Source organism: Phocoena phocoena, chromosome 9 (genome assembly GCF_963924675.1).
Source record: "Phocoena phocoena chromosome 9, mPhoPho1.1, whole genome shotgun sequence".
Taxonomy (NCBI): Eukaryota; Metazoa; Chordata; class Mammalia; order Artiodactyla; family Phocoenidae; genus Phocoena; species Phocoena phocoena.
Genome location: NC_089227.1, coordinates 762,032 through 787,756, shown reverse-complemented (window position 1 = coordinate 787,756; position 25,725 = coordinate 762,032). Strand labels below are relative to the sequence as shown.

The 25,725-nt window shown below is 45.0% G+C and overlaps 1 protein-coding gene across 1 annotated transcript in view; it reads right to left on the bottom strand.

Moving 5' to 3' along the window:
- Positions 1–25,725, bottom strand: part of LOC136128512 (ATP-binding cassette sub-family A member 13-like) — a 236,572-nt gene that overhangs the window by 122,448 nt on the left and 88,399 nt on the right. The window contains 6 exon segments of the mRNA XM_065884331.1: positions 6,067–6,158; positions 12,392–12,640; positions 18,443–18,492; positions 24,898–25,109; positions 25,112–25,127; positions 25,512–25,669. Of these exon segments, the coding sequence (XP_065740403.1) occupies positions 6,067–6,158; positions 12,392–12,640; positions 18,443–18,492; positions 24,898–25,109; positions 25,112–25,127; positions 25,512–25,669 (777 nt within the window).

Here is a 25,725-nt window from a genome sequence, read left to right as displayed (position 1 = left end):
GGCCGGGGGCTCACCCAGCATCACACTTTGGAAGGCGGTCTTTTGACCTCCGAGCCCTCACTTTTTGCTCCAACGTGAGAACATCAAGGTGAAACACATCCAGTCCCATGAAAAGAAACCTACCATTTCTATTAACAAGGTTAGCAAAGTACAATTTCCATGTAAATTTCTGAAATAACAAAAATAATTTCAAGGCTTTGCTGGTGTGACTTTCTTGGTTAAGCAGACAATGGGGACTCCAGTTTGAGTCTTGAAAGTGAACAGGGAAATATCACCTAAGGCAGTGATGTGTTTCATCAGACTGCTTGCTGTATCTGATAATTACTTGGGGAAAAAAATAACTCCATTTACACTTCTTGAGCTCAGGGCCTCCCTTGCGTTAGCCTCAGGCCTTCAGTGACTGTGGGCAAGCGTTCACAGCATAATGAATTTCTCCAAAAAGTCCTCTTTGTCCCTTCCAAATCCTCCACTAGTTCTTCTCCTGGCTGCCTGTTAGAGAGTAATAAGATGTGACCCGCAGAGCTGAACAGAGACCAGCCACAGCACTGCACAGATTCTGGATTTGGGAGCCGCCCAGCCTCCAGGAAGTTCTGAACTGCAGGAACCACGTGAAGTTGCACTCACAGGGGAGGATGGAGGGGAGGAAACGTGAGGATCAGACACGTCCACTTCCCTCCGGTGTCAGGACCCCAAGCGCCCAGCCCCTCAGCTTTTTGTGGCACCTGGCCGGGCTCTGCAGGACACACGAGCAGTGACAGTCATCCCGAGTGACGTGCCTGACACAGTCCCTCCGTCCGCTGGGTTTGGCAAGGCTGGATCAAAGGCTGGCCTCTCTGACACAGGCCCGCTGCCTGCAGTTTCAACTGTCAGAGTGCACTTTGCATCTCAGCATGAGGAAGGCATTCTCAGGACCTACTCCTAAGAGAGGAAGTTTTGACACAAACTCTCCTAAAGGAGCCAAAAGCCTGGCACGGGGCCACCCTGTGGTCCAAGGTGACACTTGCCTTCTCTTGAGAAGTGGGCGCAGGGTGATGTTAATCGAGCAGAGGAAGGTAAGTCAGGACCCAGATCACACAGGGAGGACGAGGCAGAGCTGGGGTGTGGGCTCGTGCAGCCCTGCCCAGAATCTGGGTCCCACCTTTTCCAGAGTGCCGGACATGTGCCCCTCTGGGTGCTTTTGCTCCTGGACCTCAACTTTCCATCTCCCCAGGCCCATCTGAGGGAAGCTGTCACAGCCGTGCCAGGAGCGAGGGCCCGACCTCGTGAGCCAGGGACTCTGGCATCTCAGAGATCATTCCTCAAACTGCTGCCGTCTTACCATGGACACGAACCCGACCCATCTCCCCACTCGGCTTTGAACGTGCAATAGAAATATACGATTTGCTCACTACCACTCTGTTCTATACAAAGCAGTATCAAGAATGAGTGGGAAAAGTGACTGTTTTACTTCAGGGGTAGTAGGGAAATCACGGCTGGAGTGTCACCAGACACAAGCCCTGGGACATAAGCCTTGGTATTGAAATCTCCCAGTCTGCTTCTAAAGGCTGGGAACTTCAGCGCATTTTAAAATATTAATTAGGCATCATTTACTATAATGGGAAAATGTAAAGTTTAGTTCATTTTTATACCACAATAGCTTTTTCTGGAGATTTTTACTGCCTTCTGTGTGAAAGGAAGTAAAGGCAGGAGTTCAACTTGGCTCCCGCAACCTGAGCTCAGAGTCTGAACAGAAAAACAGTCAATACGCAGAATCTCATCTATCGTTTTAAAATGTTTCTGTTAATTTATAATCAAACGATGACTAAAGTCTGCCTAAAACGGAATATGTAGATATTGAATTCAATGTTTTACACTTACAGAAGGACACCTATTTGTTTTAAATAAAACATTTTGCTTCGATCTGGGATTTCAGTAAATCAAGCCTTTTTGTGTAACATGGACAGAAATTATTATTGATAGAAGGATCCAAAGCACCCCCTTGTATAAGGCACCCCGCCCCCCAGCTTTTTGTCATGCTGACCAAGGAAAAGAGTAGAAATGGTTACAAATTAGGAATGAGTTAAGAGATGAGGATTTCACAAAGAAAGAGGCAGAAACAGAAACAGACCAAGAAGGCAGAGGAAAGTTGAGGGCGGAACAGTGAGCATGGTCTGCAGGCTGGGGGAGGGGGGGGGCACAGTTCTGGGGACCGCTGCCCTTCCTCCAACAGTATCTGAAGGTAAAACAGACGTCTGAGCAGAATTCGGAAAATGTTCCGCTCCCTGAGCATTGACTCTACTTCCTTATCCCTCTTGAAAGACTAGATACTCCAATTAAAAAAAAAAAAAATCTCCCAACAAACTAAAGCCCAGGACCAGACGGCTTCACAGGCAAATTCTATCAAGTATTTAGAGAACAGCTAACACCCCTCCTTCTCAAACTCTTCCAAATTATAGCAGAGGGAGGAACACTCCCAAACTCATTCTATGAGGCCACCATCACCCTGATACCAACACCAGACAAAGATGACACAAAAAAAGAAAACTCAGGCCAATATCACTGATGAACATATATGCAAAAATCCTCAAAAAAATACTAGCAAACAGAATCCAACAGCACATTAAAAGGATCGTACACCATGATCAAGTGGGGTTTATCCCAGGAATGCGATTCTTCAATATATGCGAATCAGTCAATGTGATTCACCATATTAACAAATTGAAGGGCAAAAACCATATGATCATCTCAATAGATGCAGAAAAAGCTTCTGGAAAAATTCAACACCTATTTATGATAAACACTCTCCAGAAAGTGGGCATAGAGGGAACCTAACTCAACATAATGAAGGCCATATATGACAAACCCACAGCAAACGTCATTCTCAATGGTGAAAAACTGAACACATTTTCTCTAAGATCATGAACAAGACAAGGATGTCCACTCTCGCCACTATCATTCAACATAGTTTTGGAAGTCCTGGCCATGGCAATCAGAGAAGAAAAAGAAATAAAAGGAATCCAAACTGGAAAATAAGTAAAACTGTTACTGTCTGCAGATGGCATGATACTAAACATAGAGATCCCTAAAGGTGCTACCAAAAAACTATTGGAGCTAATCACTGAATTTGCTAAAGTTGCAGGATACAAAATTAATGCACAGAAATCTCTTACATTCCTATATACTAACAATGAAAGATCAGAAAGAGAAATTAAGGAAACAATCCCATTTACCATTGCCACAAAAAGAATAAAATACTTAGGAATAAATCTACCTAAGGAGGCAAAAGACCTGAACACAGAAAACTATAAAACACTGATGAAAGAAATCAAAGATGACACAAACAGATGGAGAGATATACCATGTTCTTGGATTGGAAGAATCAATATAGTGAAAATGACTGTAGTACCCAAACCAAATCTACAGATTCAATGCAATCCCTATCAAATTACCAATGGCATTTTTCACAGAATTAGAACAGAAAGTTTTAAAATTTGTATGGAAACACAAAAGACCCTGAATAGTCAAAGCAATCTTGAGAAGGAAAAATGGAGCTGGAGGGATCAGACTCCCTGACTTCAGACTATACTACAAAGCTACAGTAATCAAGACAGTGTGGTACTGGCACAAAAACAGAAATATAGATCAGTGGTACAGGATAGAACGTCCAGAGCTAAATCCATGCAGCAGTGGTAACCTAATCTATGACAAAGGAGGCAAGAATATACAATGGAAAAAAGACAGCCTCTTCAATAAGTGGTGCTGGGAAAACTGGACAGCTACATGTAAGAGAATGAAATTAGAACACTCCCTAACACCATACACAAAAATAATCTCAAAATGGACTAAGACCTAACTGTAAGGCCAGACACTATAAAACTCTTAGAGGAAAACACAGGCAGAACACTCTATGACATAAATCACAGCAAGATCCTTTTTGACCCACCTCCTAGAGAAATGGAAATAAAAACAAAAATAAACAAATGGGACCTAATTAAACTCAAAAGCTTTTGCACAGCAAAGGAAACCATAAACAAGGTGAAAAGACAACTCTCAAAACAGGAGAAAATATTTGCAAATGAAGCAACAGACAAAGGATTAATCTCCAAAATATACGAACAGCTCATGCAGCTGAATATCAAAAAAACAAACAACCCAATCCAAAAATGGGCAGAAGACCTAAATAGACATTTTTCCAAAGAAGATATACAAATTGCCAACAAACACATGAAAAGATGCTCAACATCACTAATCATTAGAGAAAGGCAAATCAAAACTACAATGAGGTATCACCTCACACTGGTCAGAATGGCCATCATCAAAAAATCTACAAACAATAAATGCTGGACGGTGTGGAGAAAAGCGAACCTTCCTACACTGTTGGTGGGAATGTAAATTGATACAGCCACTATGGAGAACAGTATGGAGGTATCTTAAAAAACTAAAAATAGAACTACTGTGTGATCCAGCAATCCCACTCCTGGGTATATACCTGGAGGAAACCGTAATTCAAAAAGATACACACACCCCAATGTTCATTGCAGCACTATTTATAATAGCCAGGACATGAAAGCAACTTAAATGTCCATCAACAGAGGAATGGATAAAGAAGATGTGATACATATATATAATGGAACATTACTCAGCCATGAAAAGGAATGAAATTGGATCATTTGTAGAGATGTGGATGGACCTAGAGTCTGTCATACAGAGTGAAGTACATCAGAAAGAGAAAAACAAATATCATATATTAACACATATTTGTGGAATCTAGAAAAATAGTACAGATGAACCTATTTCCCGGGCAAGAATAGAGACACAGACATAGAGAATGGATGTGTGGACACATGGGAGAAGGTGGGGAGCTCAGCTCAGTGCTCTGTGATGACCTAGATGGGTGGGATGGGATGGGAGGGGGAGGGAGGTCCAAGAGGGAGGGGATATATGTATACATATAGCTGATTTACTTCACTGTTTGGCAGTAACTAACACAACATTGTAAAGCAATCATACTCCAATAAAATATATATATACCTTTTTTTCTGCCAACTGTTCTTTCTTTGTTGCCAGGTTGGGCCCAGACTACACCCTTCAGGGCCACAGGTTATATTTCAATTTCTCAAAGGTAGACGCTTTGTACATCCTGTGTGTTTCTTTGGACAGAAGGGAAATAAAAGCATCACTATGGAAGCTTTTATTTAGCTAAAAAAAATTACTTTCTTTTTCAAGAGAAAACTAAAGCGAAACAATGTAATTAATTTTCTATTAATTCTTCCTCACTGAGACTGCTAACAGTTACTCGGTCTTGTGCTAATCACCAACATGAGTAATGCACAGAATGTCATCCCAAATTAGGAAAACATATGCCAATATTGTATTACTGTCTGGATTTGTATATTTATTACGAAAACCATACACTTTAATACTTAATACATCATTATGGTTTTTATCACTTTCCCCGTTTGTAAATCCTTGAGGCGGGGGCCATGTGCTCCATCAATCCTGGTTCCTACAACAACATGATATTTATAGTAGATCCTCAATAAATAACAGTCGAGCAAAATAAGAAAGAGAAAAGAAAGGTATGTTTATGAAGAAAGGCATGTTTTATCAAGGTTTCATGAAAGGTCATCTCTATAGTATCATTTGCAAAACCTAGAAAACAAAGTCTTCAAAGTAATTCACACCCACACTGATGTTACGGACTTTTTCACTCCCTTTAGTTAAAAAAAGTACAATTAATCTTTTCATAGGTACAAGTTTACCCCAAAAGCAAACAACAGTTACTACATATTTCATACTTAATTGCTACCTTATTCTTTTAGCTTTGTTCTTTGGGGGTTTTAGTTAGCAAAGGGAATGTTATTCATTATTAATTAATGTTTTTTGCAATGATATAAAGCATGTATTCACCAAGGAAGGGAAGGGGCGATGATGAAGCTTATTTCAGGTCATCTTAGACGGCAGCACCCTCAGGCCTGCTCAGTCTCAGCCCTACAGCGAGAACAGGTGGCAGAGTCCTGGAGAAGCCAGTCCTGCCAGCCTGGGGGCGGCTGGCTGGAGGCTGCATTTCTGCATCGGACACTTACAGGTCTGAGTGTAAGTCAGCACAGAGCAGGTCCTGATCCCCAAACTTCTGCAAAAGCATGCGGCCGAGCTCCATGTCACCGTTCTCACTGCTGCTTGTCATGAGACAAAGGAAACAAGGTGGGAGGTGAGTAGTTGCCTGGGAGCTCACAGGACAGTCTGTCAGAGAGAGCCCAGGCCAACTGTCCAGGCACATGTTCCTAGCAGCACATATAGAGCTAATCGTTCACCTTTTTTATGATGAAGCCAAACCAGCAACCGGATGAAGAAATGTCTTAAAAGCACAGTTTTACCACCACAGATAATGCATTTTTATATACTTGCATTCAAGTGTATTATTTTTCTCATCCTTTCACTTAAAATTATAATATTACCAACTCTGGCATTTTTGTATGTTTTTTAAAAATTAATTTTAAAGGCTGCATTGTATTACATCATGTTAATACATTAAAGTCTATAAAACTATTCTCTGACTGCTAGAGCTCTGATATGCTATCAGTACGTGTCCTATAGCATAGCCCTGCAACAAAACAACTTCTGTTTTTCATAAAGTAGTTTAATTTTTTTATTTTATTTATTTATACTTTTGGCTGCACTGCACAGCCGTGGGATCTTAGTTCCCCGGCCAGTGATCAAACCCGTGTCCCCTGCAGGGGAAGCACGAAGTCGTAATCACTGGACCTCCAGGGAAGTCCCACAAAACAACTTCTTCTACCTGTTTTCTTGTGTGTTTCTATATGTGAATTATATTGAACATCTTCTTGGTAAGAAGTCCTATGTATGCTCTAAGGACACAATGAATTATAGTATCTCTTTTACTGGCACAAATCTCAGAAGTCTGTTCACAGTTCAAGCAGCATCCATGGGAACCAAGGCCACCAAGATGGAATCTCCTTATTGAAGACACCATCAAAGATAAGACACACTATTCTTATAGTCTGGGAGAGATACAGAAACAAACTCTACATTAAATTTTATCCATCAATTGTAGGAAATATCTCGGCTTGAGAAAATGTAAAGGAGACGATATTTTAAACCTGGCTGATTAGGAGTGGGGCTCATTTCAATTAATTAAAATTCTGGATGATAAGTGTTTATGAAAGAATAGAGATTTATGTAATTTACAAAATGCTTTTGAATAGACATCACTGGGAACACTTATCCTCAAAATAAAGGAAAAAATGATAGATCATTTGCACGTGAACGATGACCTCAAATTTTTGGAAAGAAGCAGTATATAAATTAATAAATGAGCATAAATGTTTTTTTCTAAAGAACGTCAACATTAGCTTCTCTGAAGAAATGTAGACACTGCAAAGTAACCTTCAACCACTGAGTCTTCTAATCGATTTCTTTGTTTATAGACAAAGCAGAGTTGACACCTGAACACCTTTTGACCTTCTACCAGCGATTAAACCTGGGGAGGTCTGGATAGGTGAGGTTCGTGCACCCCACTTCCTGAAAGTACACGTCAAAGCCCAGAATGAGGCGCAATGTCCATCCTCGAGCAGTGCAGCCGCAGCACAGACGGGAACTTTACAGAGATTCCCAATTTCCATAATCGGCAGTGAGCCTCTCATGCAGCAACCTGGTGTATTCTCTGCTCAAAATATATCACTGGTTCCCTGTCACCTATGAGCCTTGAAAGAGTATTCAAGTCCCTCCCTGCTCTTCCCGACTTTCTCTCCCAGAAGGCACCCCGGTCCAGCCCAGTGGAACCGCCCTCTGACGGGGCAGACCAGCTCCCTCTGAAGGGCATCCTCTTCCCTGCTACCTGGTTGGACACCGTCTCCAGCCACTAAGCCCCAAGTTCCTCCTCCTGTGAGCCCCCATCTGCCACCTCTTGTATCCCGTTTCCTCCCAGTGGCTGCAACATCTCCACTGGCTTAACTGTGGGCTTCTCATCGCAGAACAAAACAATCCATGAGAGAAATGGGAAGGCTTAGGACAGTAGTCAGAACACAGCCGATTCTCAAAAGCACTCTGTGGAACAAACTGTCATCTTGCTAATGCACTGAAATCGTAGGCCTACTCCTTCATCTCTACCCAGTTATTTTACTTCCCGCAATGTGATCTTCCCAGACCTCTTACCTTTCAGAAAGGACCGATTATAAATGGAAAAGAAAGAACAGCTCACTACACCGAGCTGAGGACAACTTTACTTTCAGGCCTAAGTTGGAATGTGAACACCGCTATAGCATCCAAAACCAAACAGAATAACTACGGGCTTCCCTGGTGGCGCAGGGGTTGAGAGTCCGCCTGCTGATGCAGGGGACACAGGTTCGTACCCCGGTCCGGGAGGATCCCACATGCCGCGGAGCGGCTGGATCTGTGAGCCATGGCCGCTGAGACTGCGCGTCCAGAGCCTGTGCTCTGCAGCGGGAGGGGCCGCAACAGTGAGAGGCCCGCGTACCGCAAAAAAGAAAAGAATAACTATTTATAGGAAAACACCTTCTTCCCCACTGCATGAAATACAACCAAGATTTTTAAATATCCAGGTGGTTTACAACTGGCCTAATCTGATTCCATACAGCTGTGTCCAGAAACACACAGGGATGAAAGATGCTGAAATTTACAACAAAGCTATGTCTCATAAGTAGGCAGCGTGACCTCTGTTTCTGACAAATGAGAACACACTTTTAGAAGGAAAGGGACGTATTTTCCATGGAAATGTTGCCCATAAAATGAAAACGTTATTTGTGGCATCTGTGGAAATACTCTGAATAGCTCTCTTTTGGCCCATTAACCCAAGAACAAATATGAAAGTTTGAAATGTTTTTTTTTCTGAAAAAAAAAATATTGATCCACAAAGTAGTTTACTTGGAATAATTACTAAGAGCAAGTTTCAAAGTTATGGTTTACTTTTTACTACTTTTTGGCTTAGGTCTAGAGGTCACTTGAAAAACAAGGAAAAAAGAACTCGCTTTAAATGAGCCCTGTTGCCATACAATACAAATGCTTGTTCTTAAACGATTTCTTTTTGGTTGTCTTCAAACTCTTGGCTGTATTTAAAGTGCTGTTAGAAGCACATGAAGCCTGTCCTTACCAGACTCTAGGGATTGGAAAGAGTGCTCGACTGGGATTCCTGAGGCATTTCCTACACGGGGCACTGCTTCCTCTCCATGTCAGAATTTCTCAAAACTCCACGTGCAGCAGCGTGATCAGGGGCTTGCTTGAACCAGCGCATATTCTTCACCAGCGCCCCAAGGGGCTTCGTGTTAACAAGAGTCCCAGATGACTCTGACGCAGATGGAGATCAAACCAACTCGAGAAAGCAGCCTGCGTGGGCCTCCCCCCATACCCCTGCCCCGTGCCAGCCCTGGACTGACTGGCAACGGCTCCGGGGGTCCGCGGGCTCCGTGGGAGCTTCCACAGGCAGAGGTGCCTCAGGCCAGGCAACACAGGGACGGCATTTGAAGAACAGGTGCAAAGCACCCGGAGTGGGGAGGAAAAAGGGCCATCCTGCAGAAGGTGGCCCTCGGAGACCTGCGGACTTCAGCCTCCCTGGTCTCTTGGCCCGAAGGAGGAAAGCAGACGCCTTCTTACTCCTGAGCCAGGGAGCGTGGCTGCCTGGGCATCTCAGGACAGACACGGCCGAGGGTCCCAGCAGCCAGAGAAACTCAAACAGCGCAGATGCTCAGTGAATATAATGTGGATACACTTAAAAATAGCTCAAATGGTAAAATTTGTGTTGTATATATTTCACCACAATAAAAGCAAATTCGCTGGATGAATAGACACCTTGAACCAGAACTAAATAAATAAAGTAACAGCAACTGAGAGTCACTTGCCTACACAGGACTTTCTTTCTGAAACTAAGACACGGTTCCCAGGACACTTCTGAGAGTGAAAGGGCATGATTGATATGGATGCCAAGATGACAGGCCTCAGCTCTGAGCAAAGCGGGACACGTGGTCACCCCACTAGAGCAGAAGGAGGACACAGAAGGAGGTAGTGGTGTCCATGCTGAGCCTTAAGCAGAGCAGCTGTGCAACCCGAAGGGGTAGAGGCCCCTCCTCGCCCACGAGGAGAGCCCAGAAGAGCAGGGGAGTCTGCATCCGCATGAGCCATCTCAGGCAGTGTTTTATAGTTTCCCCTCATAACTAGGTAGACTGCTACTCTACGAAACAAAAACTAACGACACGGAAACTCGTTCTTTCTGCTTAGTCTGAAACTAAAGGTTAGAAGAGGGGAAATACGCAATTTCTGACAGAACACACACCCTATCCTATGGCCCGGCCCGTCTGTAAGGATGAGAAAATGAGCAACAGATATGTAAGAAGCCTCCTCAGCTTCTTAGAAATGGAAGGAAATATGAAAATATCTATCATTCTCAGACTCAGTGTATTTTGGAGTGCATTCCTTCTATGAGAGATTAATACTGTGAGAACAGGAAAAATGCTCCCAGACAAAAAAAAAACATAATTACCAAATGAATAACGCAGTGGAGAAAGTGAATGGCTATTTGCAATCATCTCAATGCTGTTTGAAAATGGTTTCAGTGACATGAACGCCATGTAGAGAAATCTTCACCTGCCTGAAAAGAAAAGGTGAAGAGGGGAAGACGGGGCAGAGGGGAAGGGAGATCACTGAGAATGTGACTTAATCGCGTGGGATGCTCAATCCATTCAACATGTAAAGTGCAATTTAAAACAATCATAAAGTGACTGAGAACATTCAGTCTCAAGAGTAACCTAAGAGCCGCCTAACAAAGCGATGCGTCAGCAGGTCTGGGCCTCAAACGCAAGAGTGCAGATTTAGAGAAATAAGCTTCCTCTCTCCCACGAATGTGGGGATTCGGGCCTGTTCTGTTCATACGCGTGTGACTACCAAGAATGGTACGTGGCATGTAGTAGGTGCATAATAAATACTTGTTGGATAAAAGAATCAAGGGTTTTATGGGGCTGTAAATTGGTGCACATTTATAAGGATAATCTGGTAATATGCATCCTGAAAATACTGACGTTACCCCTGAAAAACTTGTGATGGAAATGTATGAAGGTGGAAAACAACGGACAGTTGCAATTTTGTAACTGAAAAGCTCAAAATAGTCACAGCTCTTACATACCTGAGGAGTGCAACAGAAATCTGAACATCTGGCCGGTAAGAAGCATTAGTGGACATTCTCACACATTTAACCATTCCATAAATGAGGGGTGAGAGCAGGTAAATAAAGCACTGGGCCAGAGAGGAGGACCCCTCTTGGAAAGGAATGCTCGGGACAGATGCATGGTTCTTCACACAAGGCTGGGGGGGTGGGGGGATCCCGTTACCACGGAGATAGAAGCCAACCAAACAGTTCATTCTCGACTTTTCCTTTTGTGCCTCTATTTGTTTAACTCCGCAACACATACCGTTGTAAAAGTGGCGAAAGATCAGCAAGGACTCAGAGCCTAGACAATGCAGCTCAGTACTTTCATCAAGATATGCATTTGACAAAAGCAAACCTACCCCCGACCTCCTGGCTGCCCACACCATGCTTGGCCCGATGAAGATGCCTGCTCAGCGTGGACCAGGCGCCCCGAGTCCGGGTCTTGGCCCCGATGGGACTGAGCAGGGCCTGCTGGAAGGAAGATGGTCCAGGGTCGGCACTCGGTGTAAAGACGCCCAGATCCCGGCCGCGGCAGATGCTCAGCGAAGATGCTCTGAACTTGGTCCAGAGGGACCAGCCCACCCAGGGCGAGGCTCTCAGGAGGCCGGGACCTCTCTCGGGTCCCCAGCCCCCCATGGGTGAAACAACACCCCTGGAGGCTCTGAGAATTTCCTACATAAACTCATCTGGCAGCAACACTCAGACTGGCCTGAACGTATTGGCAGAACAGGACTTAATCTGGCTTGGGGCTGTGCCGGGGCCCCCTCCTGTTTAGAGAGAAAATCCAGACATTTCTCTGCAGAGGGGGGCATGCAGCTAAGGGCCAGTGTCCCAGAAGCAGCCTTGGAGGGTTTGTGAAATAGACAATGTATATATTCTTCTAAAGTCCTAACCACTCTGGACCACATGCAGCCCTCCCAGTCCCAGCTCAGGGCCCGTGGGCGGTTGTGAGCCCCACTCTCTGCATGTCAGCGGCCGTGTCCCCTTCCACCAAAGGGAGCCCGGGGGGCACAGAGGTTGGACCAGGCTTGCCGCATCTGTCCTCAGCATGTGTCGTAAGACAGGCCCCGAAAGAAGCAGGAGCTTCTCAGTGCTCACCCTCGGGAACACTGACCTCCAAAACGATGACAACGCATGTATGTTTGAAATTCTTAAAGAATCAGAGCTACTGTTATTCCTAATCTGTCCTGACATAATTTGGAAATAGAAGGGAAGAAGCCAAAAAAATGTTCTTACCTGAAAAAGTAGGTTTTGGCCATGTCATAATGGCCAGGTGTCAGTTTGAGGGGAGGGCAGCCGACGGCCAAAGGCCTCACCATGAGCAAGCCCATCGCCAAGGCCACGAAGAGCACGGGAAGCAGCAGGTCAGAGGCGGTGCCCTTCCAGGCCCGACCCGAGTGGCGGAGCCACTTCAGCAGGAGGGCGGCCGTCTGTGCCCAGAGCAGGGCACCGCCCCGCACCAGGGGGGCCCAGCAGGCGTGCCATCTGAGGGGACGGGAAGATACGGCTGGTCAGTGCCTGGGGCCCACGTGGCATTCCCGACACGCCGCCCGTCGTGCAGGTCCCTTCACTGATCCCTGAGCCCAGGAGCACCAGCAGCTCCCACTCTACCCTGAGGACACACCAGAAAGTTACACACACGGGGCGTCTCACGATATGAAACTCAAGGACAGAAGTCTCGGTGGCCCCCACTCCGCTCCTACTTCTGAAGGGGGGCAGGCAGACGCAAAAGGATGGGGAGACGGGGCTTGTGTTTATTCTCACGGGTTAAAACAAAGCCTGCGACATGAGCCTGCATTCTCGCACAAGAAGTACGAAACCAAGGCTTCCCTGGTGGCGCAGTGGTTGAGAGTCCGCTTGCCGATGCAGTGGACGTGGGTTCGAGCCCCGGTCCGGGAAGATCCCACATGCTGCAGAGTGGCTGGGCCCGTGAGCCATGGCCGCTGAGCCTGTGCATCCAGAGCCTGTGCTCCACAACGGGAGAGGCCACGACAGTGAGGGGCCCGCGTACCGCAAAAAAAAAAAAAAAAAAAAAAAAATTAGAAAACCAAGACGTTCCAAGGTCCCCGAGGGAGGGGTGGGAGGTGGCAGAGAGGGCACCCCCTCTCCTGGCTCTCCTCCTCTGTTCTCACCCCGTGTCTTCCCCCTCGCAGGTTACATCCTGGTCAGGATTCGGGCGGCACCATGCCTGCCTCTCCCCAGGTCCCTGCGAACCCCCGCACCCTGCATCCTCCACCACATCCGGGGCATCCCCGGTGAGGAGGAGCTGGGGCAGCCTCACGGGGCCAGGGCAGGGGGTCCCGACCTCGCCTCAGCACCGGCCTCCCTTCCTTACGCGGCAAATCTGATAACAGCCCTCCTCAAACAGAGAGGCAAAAGGTAAACCCGGAAAGCACAGCACAAACTGGGCGACCTGGCCCGGCCCTCCTGCCAGGCTCCCTCGTAGGGTGGTCATTGGGGTCCACAGACTCTGTGCAGTGAACCTGCCCCCATTCCGGCCAAACAGCCCGTGAGAGCAGATTCTGTATACAGCTGATGATGCAAAGTTGGGAGCAAACAGAGAGGCCCATGGACTGCAGCCTCCAGCCAGGCACATCTAAAGGACGACGCACTGAACCTCGGCCAGGCCCACGGACCCCCCCACTGGTTCCTCCTAAAGTATCGCACAAGAAAAGCGGCCTCTGAAAGAACAGATGTGGGAGCTCCCTGGCGGTCCAGTGGTTAGGACTCTGCACTTTCACCACCGCGGCCCAGGTTCAATCCCTGGTCGGGGAACTGAGATCCCACCAGCCATGCAGTGCGGCCAAAAAAAAAAAAGGAAGAAACAAAGAACAGATATGCTAAATTGACTGTACTGCTTACAAACATCAAACTAAAATACAGTTAATAAAAGAGCAGTGAATAAGTTTAAAGTCCCGGAAGAAAACATTTTTAAAGAAACTACCATCTTGAAAGATAAAAGATTGATAATAGCACTGAGAGCAGAGCTGCAGAGGCACAGCTGGAGAAGAAAATGCGTATCTGAAAGAACCCCCTCATCTGTAGATCCTCCCTGAGAGCCAGCGTGTACAGGCTCTGGCTCTTTGGTTTCTGTCCTCAAAAAAGGTGTAACACAGGGATTGAGATAAAAATGTAAACAACCCAACACACTGTAAGCTAATGTAATGTGGTGGGCAGTGCTTCAAGGATTGGAATCAAAGACGCAGTCCTGGGAGGTTTGGGGGAAAGTGGGGACATTTAGGCAGAATCCTTAAGACCCACCAGGAGATGTTTGAAGGCAGTCAAGGAAATCTGGATGTTTAAAGACCAGCACATGAGCTATTAACCAGTGTGGCATATTCGGCGGATAACTGTGTGAAGCACTGAGTACGCGTGGCAGGTGGAAGAAGGTGAAGCCCTTTACCAGATGCTTTGAAGATTAGGGTTGACAGGCTTTACTGCACTGAAGGTCACATGATGAGAGGCACATTATGATACAAAGTAACATTTTATTATAAAACAAGCAGCGCTCTCTCATGAGGCTGGGCTTGTGGTGAAAATAGTGGTTAATACTTCCGGCTACATTTCAGATTCACCTGGGGACCTTGTTTTAAATGCTGATTTCCAGGTCCCACCTCAGACAGAATCAGATTTTCACAGACTCAGAGATTAAAATCTGCTTTAAAAAGAAAAAGAAGAAAACAAAACTTCCCAGGGGATTCTAATGCTCAGCTGGGTTAAAGAATTGCTGATTTGGGCTTCCCTGGTGGCGCAGTGGTTGAGAGTCCGCCTGCCGATGCAGGGGACACGGGTTCGTGTCCCGGTCTGGGAAGATCCCACATGCTGCAGAGCGGCTGGGCCCGTGAGCCGTGGCCGCTGAGCCTGCGCATCCAGAGCCTGTGCTCCGCAACGGGAGAGGCCACGGCAGTGAGAGGCCCGCGTACCGCAAAAAAAAAAAAAAAGAATTGTGATTTAATGCACAACTAATGGTGATTCACATATAACTCTCATAAAGCATTATTAAATCAGCAGATAGAGAGACTCTAGTGCTAGAAAAGGTATATTAAGCTAAATTTGATCCTTCATCATATAAACGTAGACACGAATACAAAATACCCCCTTACTGATCATTTTAGGAGATTCTAATGCCGGATAACACTGATGCATGGCATTATGTATGCAGACCTATTAGGGCAATTACATGAATTATCTAACTCAAGCAGAAATAACTGAGATGTTGGTTGCCAGACCCCTAGATTCCAAAATGACTGCTGAGATGATTGCTTGCTGTCCTCACGGCCTCTGGCTCAGGAGCTGTTTCACCGCCAAGACAGACGCCTCACTGTTTCCATTCAAGAGGACCTGAAAGTCACCGGTGGGCCCGGGGGCTTGTGCCTCCACCACACCTCTGGTCACTGCCCGCCGGAAGCCACACCCCTCGGGTCAGCATCCTTCGACTGCACATCTGGCCACCGCAGCTGCTACCACACTGTGCACCTTCTCACATACGTGCACCACAGGCCATGACTGCAAACCCCTGTTCAAGTCACAGCGGGCGCTACAAAATGGAAAAAGCACGTGACCATCTGGGTGGTGGATTTGCCTGGTGATAGAGGAGCTGGGCCCGGGTCAGACTACGTCCCTGTGCCCTCTGGCCATGCTCCAGAGGGGACCACCACAAGCGTCACTGTGGCGTGGGGACGGCTCCATCTTTCAATCCATGTAAACCAGGATTTGAATCCAGTCTCAGCCACCAACATGCTGTGTGACTTCTGGAAGCTTACCTAACCTCTCTGGATGCCATTTCCCCCAGTTGTAAAATAGAGACTTGTAGTATTTTCCCTTGAGGTAATGAGGATTATTATTACCACATTTATGAAACTACCAGTCCTAGTAAATGCTCATCAGACAGCCTCAGTAAGTCCGTGGGGAAAGGTGTTTCTTATATTAAGAAAAACAAATTTTCCCCACCTTCCCATATATGTTAATTAGACACAAATTGGAAAAATAAAGAGCTAAGATAGTTGATGTCAGTTATCCAACCACCAATCAAATATTCACAGCTAAACTCATGAAAGTATTCGTATGAATAATTGAACAGACAAAACTGGAATACTGGACCAAATTGTTACAAATTATCTCATTTGACTTATGAGTGCAATTATATTCAAGGACTCCAGTTACATCCATAATTATTCATTCCCATTTACACTGACCATAAAATTGCTTAGGGAAGATGTCCAAAGACTCTTTTTGGTCAGGTGGCTTCAATCGTTAAAAGATTACTTAAAGACTCAGCATCCAGCCCAGAATGCGATCTCCACGTTGCCAAGTTCATCCAAATATTCGTGAAGATTTTAAAACAAAGCATTATAAATGTAATGCCTTCAAGTCAATTTTTGAAAAATGAATGTTCCAAAAGAAAACAGGGCAAACAGCATGCCTGAATATGCAGTTCCTTTTTAAAAAAATACAAAATAACTAATATATGTTTATTGCAAAATCAGATATTTTATGTAAGAAAATGTATCTGGAAAATAAATTTTCAGATTATCAATATGGTAAGGATTAAAAACAATGTCCATCCCTATTATTACTGAGTGTTTTAGGAAATGGGCCTTCTTAACAGTGCTGCTGGGAGAACAGACCTGTTCAGTCTTTCTGGGGGAGGCAAATATGAACCACCTTTGATCAGCTTAATTCCAATCCAAGAGCTGGATTTGTCAAAAAGCAATAGAAATTCATCAAATATAGCAAACAAGGTGGTTTGTTACATCTTATAAGAATAGTAGCAAGAAGTTGTCTGACACAGGGGATTAATTGAACAATTTAAAATACAACCACTCAATGGAGAAAAATGTGTTACAAAATAACACATATAGAATGAATATAATTTACTAACAATACTAATATTAAACTAGAAAAATTATTACTGTTTTGGTGTATATACTTTAGTGAAAAGTTGTTGTCTTTTATGAAATAATTTCTACACTCTGTACACTATTTGAATTTGACCAAGTGATTTTTTAGATTCAAAAATTAAAGTGGTACTTCCCTGGTGGCGCAGTGGATAAGACTCCGTGCTCCCAATGCAGGGGGCCCAGCTTCCATCCCTGGTTAGGGAACTAGATCCCACATGCATGCTGCAACTAAGAGTTCACAAGCCACAACTAAGGAGTCCACGAGCCACAACTAAGGAGCCCATCTGCCACAACTAAGACCCAGTGCAACTAAATAAATAAATATCTTTTTTAAAAAGTTAAAGTACTATATACATTTTCAACCTACCGATTAAAGATTTCTATTTATTTGTGTGGTGAGATCATGCTACTTTTTCTTCTTCACAGTTTTCTGGCTTTTTGAACAATGAATATTTATGCATCTTGTAATCAATAATTATTCTGTAAAGACTGTATACTTATTTGGGAGATGCACGATTTTGTGAAATAGAAATAGTATCTTTCTTTGTTCACTGAGTTAAGAGAATTTTAGAGTTGTGGATCTTTAAAATAATGTAATTCAAACCTTTCACTTATTTATAAATACACACAGTTCAGGAGAAATTGTGAAGTGAGTTAACTTGGGAGAACAAAGCACAGCATTTATTACGTGTTAAGTGCTATGCTAGTTCCTTAGGTTTTCTCTTTGAATAAAGTTCTCAAAGCTTTTAATCTTCTAATAGAGTCAAACGTAATGAAACATGACAATTGACCAACACAGTGTACTGTATTTAACAGTGGGTCAGACTTCTCCAAGGGGCTGCCACTGCCAGGAATTCAAGGAGTAAAAGGTGTTCTCTGACAGGTAGGGAGGGTGCTTGGCGTGGGGAAGATCTCCGTGGAGTAGACATGGGTTCTGAGTCAGAAACATGGTACATCAGGTATTAGGGATATGGCCAACCCTCCATATCTGCCTCAGAAAATATTCAAGAAAAAAAAACTCCAGAAAGTTCCAAAAAGCAACACTTGTATTTGTCACACACTGGTAACTATTTACTGAGCATATATATTGTATCAGGTATTATAACTAAGCTAGAGATGATTTAAAACATACAGGAGGATGTGTGTAGGTTATATGTAAATACCACACCATTTTATATAAGGGACTTGAGCATCTAGGGATTTTGGTATTCACAGGGGTCCTGGAACCAATCCCACCTCAGATGCTGAGGGATGACTATATTTTCTACTGCACCCCAGTCATGATCTGGGACTCCAAAATCATTAGCAGACAGGAAAAGGCTTAAATCATTTCATCTGTTCTCACCAATCCAGAAAACAGAATCAGCAAGCTGTATGGAAAACTAACAGTGCCAGATGGCTCCTGGGGTGTAGGCTTTTAATCAAACAGGTAAACACCTGCAGATGGGCATTAATGTTGAAAATGTGTCCCAGCACCAGGACTCGGGAATCCCAACCTCGTGTGGACACACTGACGTCTGCACAGGCAGTGTGCCGCCAGTGACCCCATTCAGGGCACAAAAGACGTAGGTGGGGTGGTCCCCAATCTTTGTCCTGGTAAAGACTATAATTGTATGACATTTATGCAAATTATGACTGAATTATGAATAATAATTCATACCATTTAAAGAAGAAAAACTAACAAAATCAAATATCCTCCTATTAAGAGAGGAAGGAAGGGGGGGACAGGGGAGGGAAGGAGAGGTAAAGAGAAAAAAGAGAAAATCGAAAAAAATGGGAAAAAAGTAAAAGGAAAGGAGAAATTTTGTGACACATTGGTTTGCTTATTAATATAACATAAAACCCAAAATACAGGGCTTCCCTGGTGGCGCAGTGGTTGAGCGTCCGCCTGCTGATGCAGGGGACACAGGTTCGTGCCCCGGTCCAGGAAGATCCCACATGCTGCAGAGCAGTTAGGCCCGTGACCCATGGCCACTGAGCCTGCACGTCCAGAGCCTGTGCTCTGCAATGGGAGAGGCCACAACAGTGAGAGGCCCGCATACAGCAAAAAAAAACACAAAAAAACAAAAACCAACAAAATACAATTATTTCTTAAATATTAAACATGGTGATATAAAAATATACAAAATTTAAAACCATGCTAGATTACTGTAACCTTGCTTTTGAAAAGTAAAAGGAGTAGTATGTTTAATTCTTTAAAAAGCTAACAAGTAGACTATATTTATCTATATTGTTTTAATAATAATCTCACAGCTCTATATTACCCAACTTTTATGATGCTTTACCTGTTTTCTTGTAACAATCATACTATTTTATTGTACATGATTTTTCTTAAAAAAAGAGAAAAATAGGTGATAGTGTAATTTTCTACATGAAAAGCCACTGAAGGTTCCAATTGCTGTACAGGTATATATCCTTGATCTGATTCTTTGAAAAGCACTATGATTGTTGAAAAGATGCTCAACATCACTAATTATTAGAGAAATGCATATCAAAACTACAACGAGATATCACCTCACACCAGTCAGATTAGCCACCATCAAAAAATCTACAAACAACAAATGCTGGAGAGGGTGTGGAGAAAAGGGATCACTCCTACACTATTGGAGGGAATGTAAATTGGTGCAGCCACTATGGAGAACAGTATAGAGGTTCCTTAAAAAACTAAAAATAGAACAACCATTTGACCCAGCAATCCCACTACTGGGCATATATCCAGAGGAAACCATTTAAAAAGATACATGTACCCCGATGTTCACTGCAGCATTATCTACAATAGCCAGGACATGGAAGCAACCTAAATGTCCATCAACAAAGGAGTGGATAAAGAGGATGTGGCATATATACACAATGGAATACTACTCAGCCATAAAAAAGAATGAAATAATACCATTTTCAGCAACATGGATGGACCTAGAGGTGATCATACTAAGTGAATTAAGTCAGACAGAGAAAGACAAATATCATATGATATCACTCATATGTGGAATCTAAAATATGACACAAATGAACTTACCTATGAAACAGAAACAGACTCAGAGACGTAGAGATCAGACTTGTGGTTACCAAGGGGGAGGGGGTTTGGGGGAGGGAAGGGCTGGGAGTTTGGAGTCAGCAGATGCAAACTAGTATATATAGGATGGATAAATAACAAGGTCCTACAGTAGAGCACAGGGAACTATATTCAATATCCTGTGATAAACCACATGGAAAAGAATATGAAAAAGAATGTATGTATATGTATAACTGAATCACTTTGCTTACAAAACACTATAGATCACCTATACTTCAATAAAAATTTTTTAAAAAGCATTATGATCGTGACACCCAAAATGTTAAAAGAATCAAATTAGGATTTCACTTTGGAATAGGGTCATCCCTTACACCTAGCCACGTTTTTTGAATAATTTAAAGGTTGCTGAAACTCCTTTGTTTAAACCTGCCTTGAAAAGATAGTGACTTGACCTTCAGAGAACCAGGGTACAGCCTGGCTCTGCCACCAACTACATACATCCCCTGGGCTGGTCGCAAGCTCAGAATTTGGGCTTTCTCTTAAATGCACCAAAGACAGGTCCTCCTGAAGCTTCTCAACAGCCTCACACTTGGGTTTTCAAACCTGAGCTCCCTCCAAAGTTCTAACAGATGGTTAGGAAAAGGACCTGGGGACACCTCCGGCTGCATCTCCATCGCGACCTCAGCCTTGGCCCTCACCTCTGGTTCTGCTCTGCGTGGGTCAGATGGATGAGGGACGGATGGACGCTGACCAAATGCTGTACCCAGCACCCCCGTCTGTTTCTCACCTCACTGAACTGAGGCTCTCCCCAACCCCACCCCAAGGCCATTCTTCCTACTTGGGAAACACCCCCTGTGCATTTCCCCAGACCCCCACCCCCGACGTCCTCTCTCGGCTGTAACAGTCATGCCTGATGGGCCTCACACAAAGCCGTCTTCAAGCCACCAGCTGTGGGTCCATCTCAATCTGATTTCAATCAGTGTAAACAAGAACGCTGAAGTGGGTGATGAGGCAAAGAGATGAGTTTGTGGTTTTAAGAGAGGCAAAGAGAGCTGCTCAGACACCCCACGGCATCTCATGCCATCAGGGAGGAGGGAACGGAGGTACCGGTTCAGGACGCCCGGCTCACCCCGCCTCTGCTCTGGCCAGGAGGTGAGTGTGGAGGAGGGTGCCCTGGAGGGCACGTCTGTCTTCAGCTTCCTGAAGACTGACAGGCCCACAAAGGTTTCCCCAAGATGTCCTGTTGTTAAGTCTGAGGCAGTGACTACCCTAAGAGAAGTAAAACACATTCTTTGTCAAATATTTCATGAGAAGATGTGATTCCAGTTCAGGAAGTGAGGATTGTAACTATTCACCACCAGCCTTAGGCACTTTCTCTGGCAGGTCTGATCTGCGCGCTGGCGAGAACTCCGTCTCCACACACTTTCCCTGCTTCCCGAGGCCTCAGCGGAAGCTGCTGCTTTCTGGCACCAGCATTAACCCGCCCAAGTCTATTTCATTCCCATTTTCATTCTGGCAGACGGTTTTCTACAAAGCACCCACGGTCAGCTCTCTGCTGATTTTAGCGAACGCGGCACACAAACCTTCTTTGGCGTGTATAACTGGCAGCAGACACGTCTCCTCTCCACCTCTCCTGCATATGTTTGAAGTTTGAGGAAATGGGGACGAAGAAGCAAAGACAGCTCTGCGTCTAACGCCACAGCCAAGCCTAGGAGACACACAGAATCTGCAACAGCTCTGTAAAGAGGCAGAGAATGATGGCCTCCCGGGTAGGATGGGCTGTGCAAACAGGATGGTCTGAGAAAGCAAACGAGAGGCTGCAGATCCTCCAGATTAATCGTTGCCGAAATCACTTCCCATAATCACAGGAAGGGGCAATTAAGAATGAAGCACAGGCTCAGCTCGGTGCTCTGTGACGACTTAGAGGGGTGAGACTGTGCAGGGAACGGGAGGGAGGTCCAAGGAGGAGGGGGCATATGTAGACATGAAGCACAGGCTCAGCTCGGTGCTCTGTGATGACTTAGAGGGGTGAGACTGTTCAGGGAACGGGAGGGAGGTCCAAGGAGGAGGGGGCATATGTAGACATGTGGCTGATTCACTTTGCTGTACAGCAGAAACTAACACAACATTGTAAAGCAACTATAGTCCAATTTTAAAAATGAATAATAACGAAAAACAAACTAAAACTTCTCAAACTGCATTATGGTGATGGCTGCACAACTCAGTACATTTGCTAAATATTAATGAGTTATCTATTTAAAGTCAGTTAATTTTACAGTATGTAAATTATACTTGAATAAAGTGGCTTAAAAAAAAGAATTAGGGCTTCCCTGGTGGTGCAGTGGTTGAGAGTCCGCCTGCCGACGCAGGGGACGCGGGTTCGTGCCCCGGTCTGGGAAGATCCCACATGCCGCGGAGCGGCTGGGCCCGTGAGCCATGGCCGCTGAGCCTGCGTGTCCGGAGCCTGTGCTCCGCAACGGGAAAGGCCACAACAGTGAGAGGCCCGCGTACCGCAAAATAAAAAAAAAAAAAAAAAAAAAAGAATGAAACACAGAGGACTAAACGGAGGGAGAGAAGAGAAGTTTAGGTGAAGTGATGCAGGCAACCATAGTGTTATAAGAGTCTCAGTGCATCTCAGATCTCGCACGGCGGGGGCGGGGTGGAAACATGGCTTCTTAGAAAAAAGGCACAGCAGAGTCTTACAGGCAGAAAACAACAGTTTCCCAGATTCACTCTCTATCAGATGGGTTTGCGAAGTTTCACATCAAATTTGAACTTAAAGAGATGCTTATAGGGTGTTTTTCATAGCAGTGACCACAGACCACCTAAACCAAAGGAAAACTGGGGTGCTTGCTTAAAAATGTAAATGTCTAAGTCTTTGGAATCAACATTTGTGGAAAATGGGCCTAAGAAACTGCCAATTTAATAAACATCAGGTTATCTTGTTTTTTATATGTGTGTGTGTGTGTATATATATATATATATATATATATATATATATATATATATATAAAAAGTAGCCATCCTAACACACGTGTGGTGTTGCCCATCATGGTTTTGAATTCTGTTTCCCTGATGTTAGTGATGTTGAGCATCTTTTCACGTAACTGTTGGCCATCTGTACGTCTTCTTTGGAAATATGTCTGTTCAGGTCCTTTGCCCATTTTTAAATCAGGTTATTTGTTTCTTTGTTATTGAGTTGTAGGAGTGCCTTATACATTTTGGATATTAACCCCCTATCAGATATATGGTTTGCAGATATTTTCTTTCATTCTGTAGGTTGCCTTTTCATTCTGTTGTTTCTTTTGCTGTGCAGAAACTTTTGGCAAGAATATGGAAAGGTTAGAGCCCTTGTACACTCATATATATATATACATATATATATATATATATATATATATATAAAATGGAATATTATTTAGCCATAAAAAGGAGGGAAATCCTATCACGTGTGACAACATGGGTGAAGTCGGAGGACATTACAATAAGTGAAATAAGCTGGACCCAGAAGGATAAATAATTTGATTCCACTTATGTGAGGAATAAACTAGTCAAACTCATAGGAACAGAGCATAGAATTGTGGTTGCCAAGGTGCGGGAGGGGATAGGGGATTTGTCGTTCAACGGGTATAAAGTTTCAGTTAAGCAAGATGATTAGATTCCAGAGCTGTGCAGGCAACACCGTGCCCAGAACCAACTTAAAGTGTTTACTGAGAGGGCAGCTCTCACATAATGTGTTCTTAGCACACATAAAAAAAAAGAGGGAGATGCACGAGAACATTTTTGGATTTGTGAATGTTTACTACCTTGATTGTAGTGATGATGTCACAAACTAATCAAACTGTATACATTAAGTATATGGAGATTTTTTATATCAATTATACAATAAAGCTTTAAAAAAAAAAAAAGCACCCAGGGGACTTCCCTGGTGGTCCAGTGGTTGAGACTCCACACTTCCAATTCAGGGGGCAGGGGTTCGATCCCTGGTCGGGGAACTAGATTCCACACACACACACAAAAGCATCCGGGTGATGTTTTTGTTTTTGTTTTTGTTTTTGTTTTTGTTTTTGTTTTGCGGTACGTGGGCCTCTCACTGTTGTGGCCTCTCCCACTGCGGAACACAGACTCCGGACGCGCAGGCTCAGCGGTCATGGCTCACGTGCCCAGCCACTCCGCAGCATGTGGGATCTTCCTGGACCGGGACACGAACCCGTGTTCCCTGCATCGGCAGGCGGACTCCCAACCATTGTGCCACCAGGGAAGCCCTGGGTGATTTTTTAAAGATTCCTTTAAAAAGTTCTCTTCTCTTAAAACTATATCCTGAACACAGCACCTGGGGCTGTGACACATCAGTGAGCTGTCTGTCCCAGGACCTGCTCCTCCAAAGACCAGACATGCCTGCAAAGAAACCACACCCACCCCGAGGGGCTGGTGCCGGCCGGCTCTGTCCCAGGGAGAGGGGAGCAGAGTGGGGGGCACATTGCTCCCTTGCGTGACCTTCTGCACATCTTTGCCCACCGTGGGCCGGGACTTCTGGGCAGGACTAGGTCCACAGTGGAAAGAGAAAGGCGCCTCCAGGTGAGGAAATATGACCAGGCAGACTCCCGCTACTGAAACTGTTTGGACAGCCAGTGATTCTGGATTAAAGACACCAAAGTTCTCGAATATAGAAATGCTATTTCCCCTAAAGAACCACAGTCACCTGTCGGGTGTATTAAACGCCAGTCAGAGCTGGGAAATGAATGAAAATGCACAGCGTCCCCATCATGCCCAGAGAGGCAAAGCACGAATCAGAAAAGCCTGCTCGAGCAGCTTTCATCAGAAGGTACCTCTTCTAAGCTGGTGTCTGAGATCCCATAGCCCATCAGGTACAGGTGGTGAAGGTTCTGGTCCAGGGCCTGGAAAAGCCCTGTGAAGCAGGCTCTGTCTGCATCCTCAGGGATCGTGTAGCTCAGCTCGCCCCAGCTGCTGCCTCGGAGGGATGCCTGTGGGATGTAGGTCTGCATCGGAGACATGGCACAAGCTGTGTCCTTCGGGTCCCGGCCTCCAGAACAGAAGGCTATCCAAAAAAAAGTCAGGGAACAGCAAGGAATGTAAACCCAAACATACCAAATTTACATCAACTGATTTCACATCTATCCCTAAGCAAATTATTTTGAAATTCCAATTCTTGCTCCACACCCACCAGTGTCCATAATCTGTTTCTCCCTTTCGCAGGCACATCGTTTCCTCCATAAGGACTGAGACCCCAAGGACCTTGTGTCCTGTTCTGTCACCTCCCCGAGACCTACAGCAGGCAAGGCCCAGGCTGGATTTGGAATAAACACCTGCTGAGCGACCTGACCCCAACGTGGAAATGTTGTGACCGGGGAGCAGTCTGGATCTGTCTCCTCTGCCCCCCGAGGAGGTACGTGTCTCCCTGCAACTACCCCTGGGGTCTCACCTCCTTGCTGAGCATCAGGCAGAGCCCCTGCCCGTGGGCCTGGGTCGGGCTGGAGAGGGGGCCACAGCACCGCAGCCTCCCCTGCTGCAGCACTGCCACGTGGTCACTCGGCACCTCGGCCTAGTCCACGTGGTGGGTGGTGAAGATGACAGTCCGGCATCAGACCCACACAGCATGCCAGGGGTCCATCTCGAACCTCCGGTGGGGGAAGCCC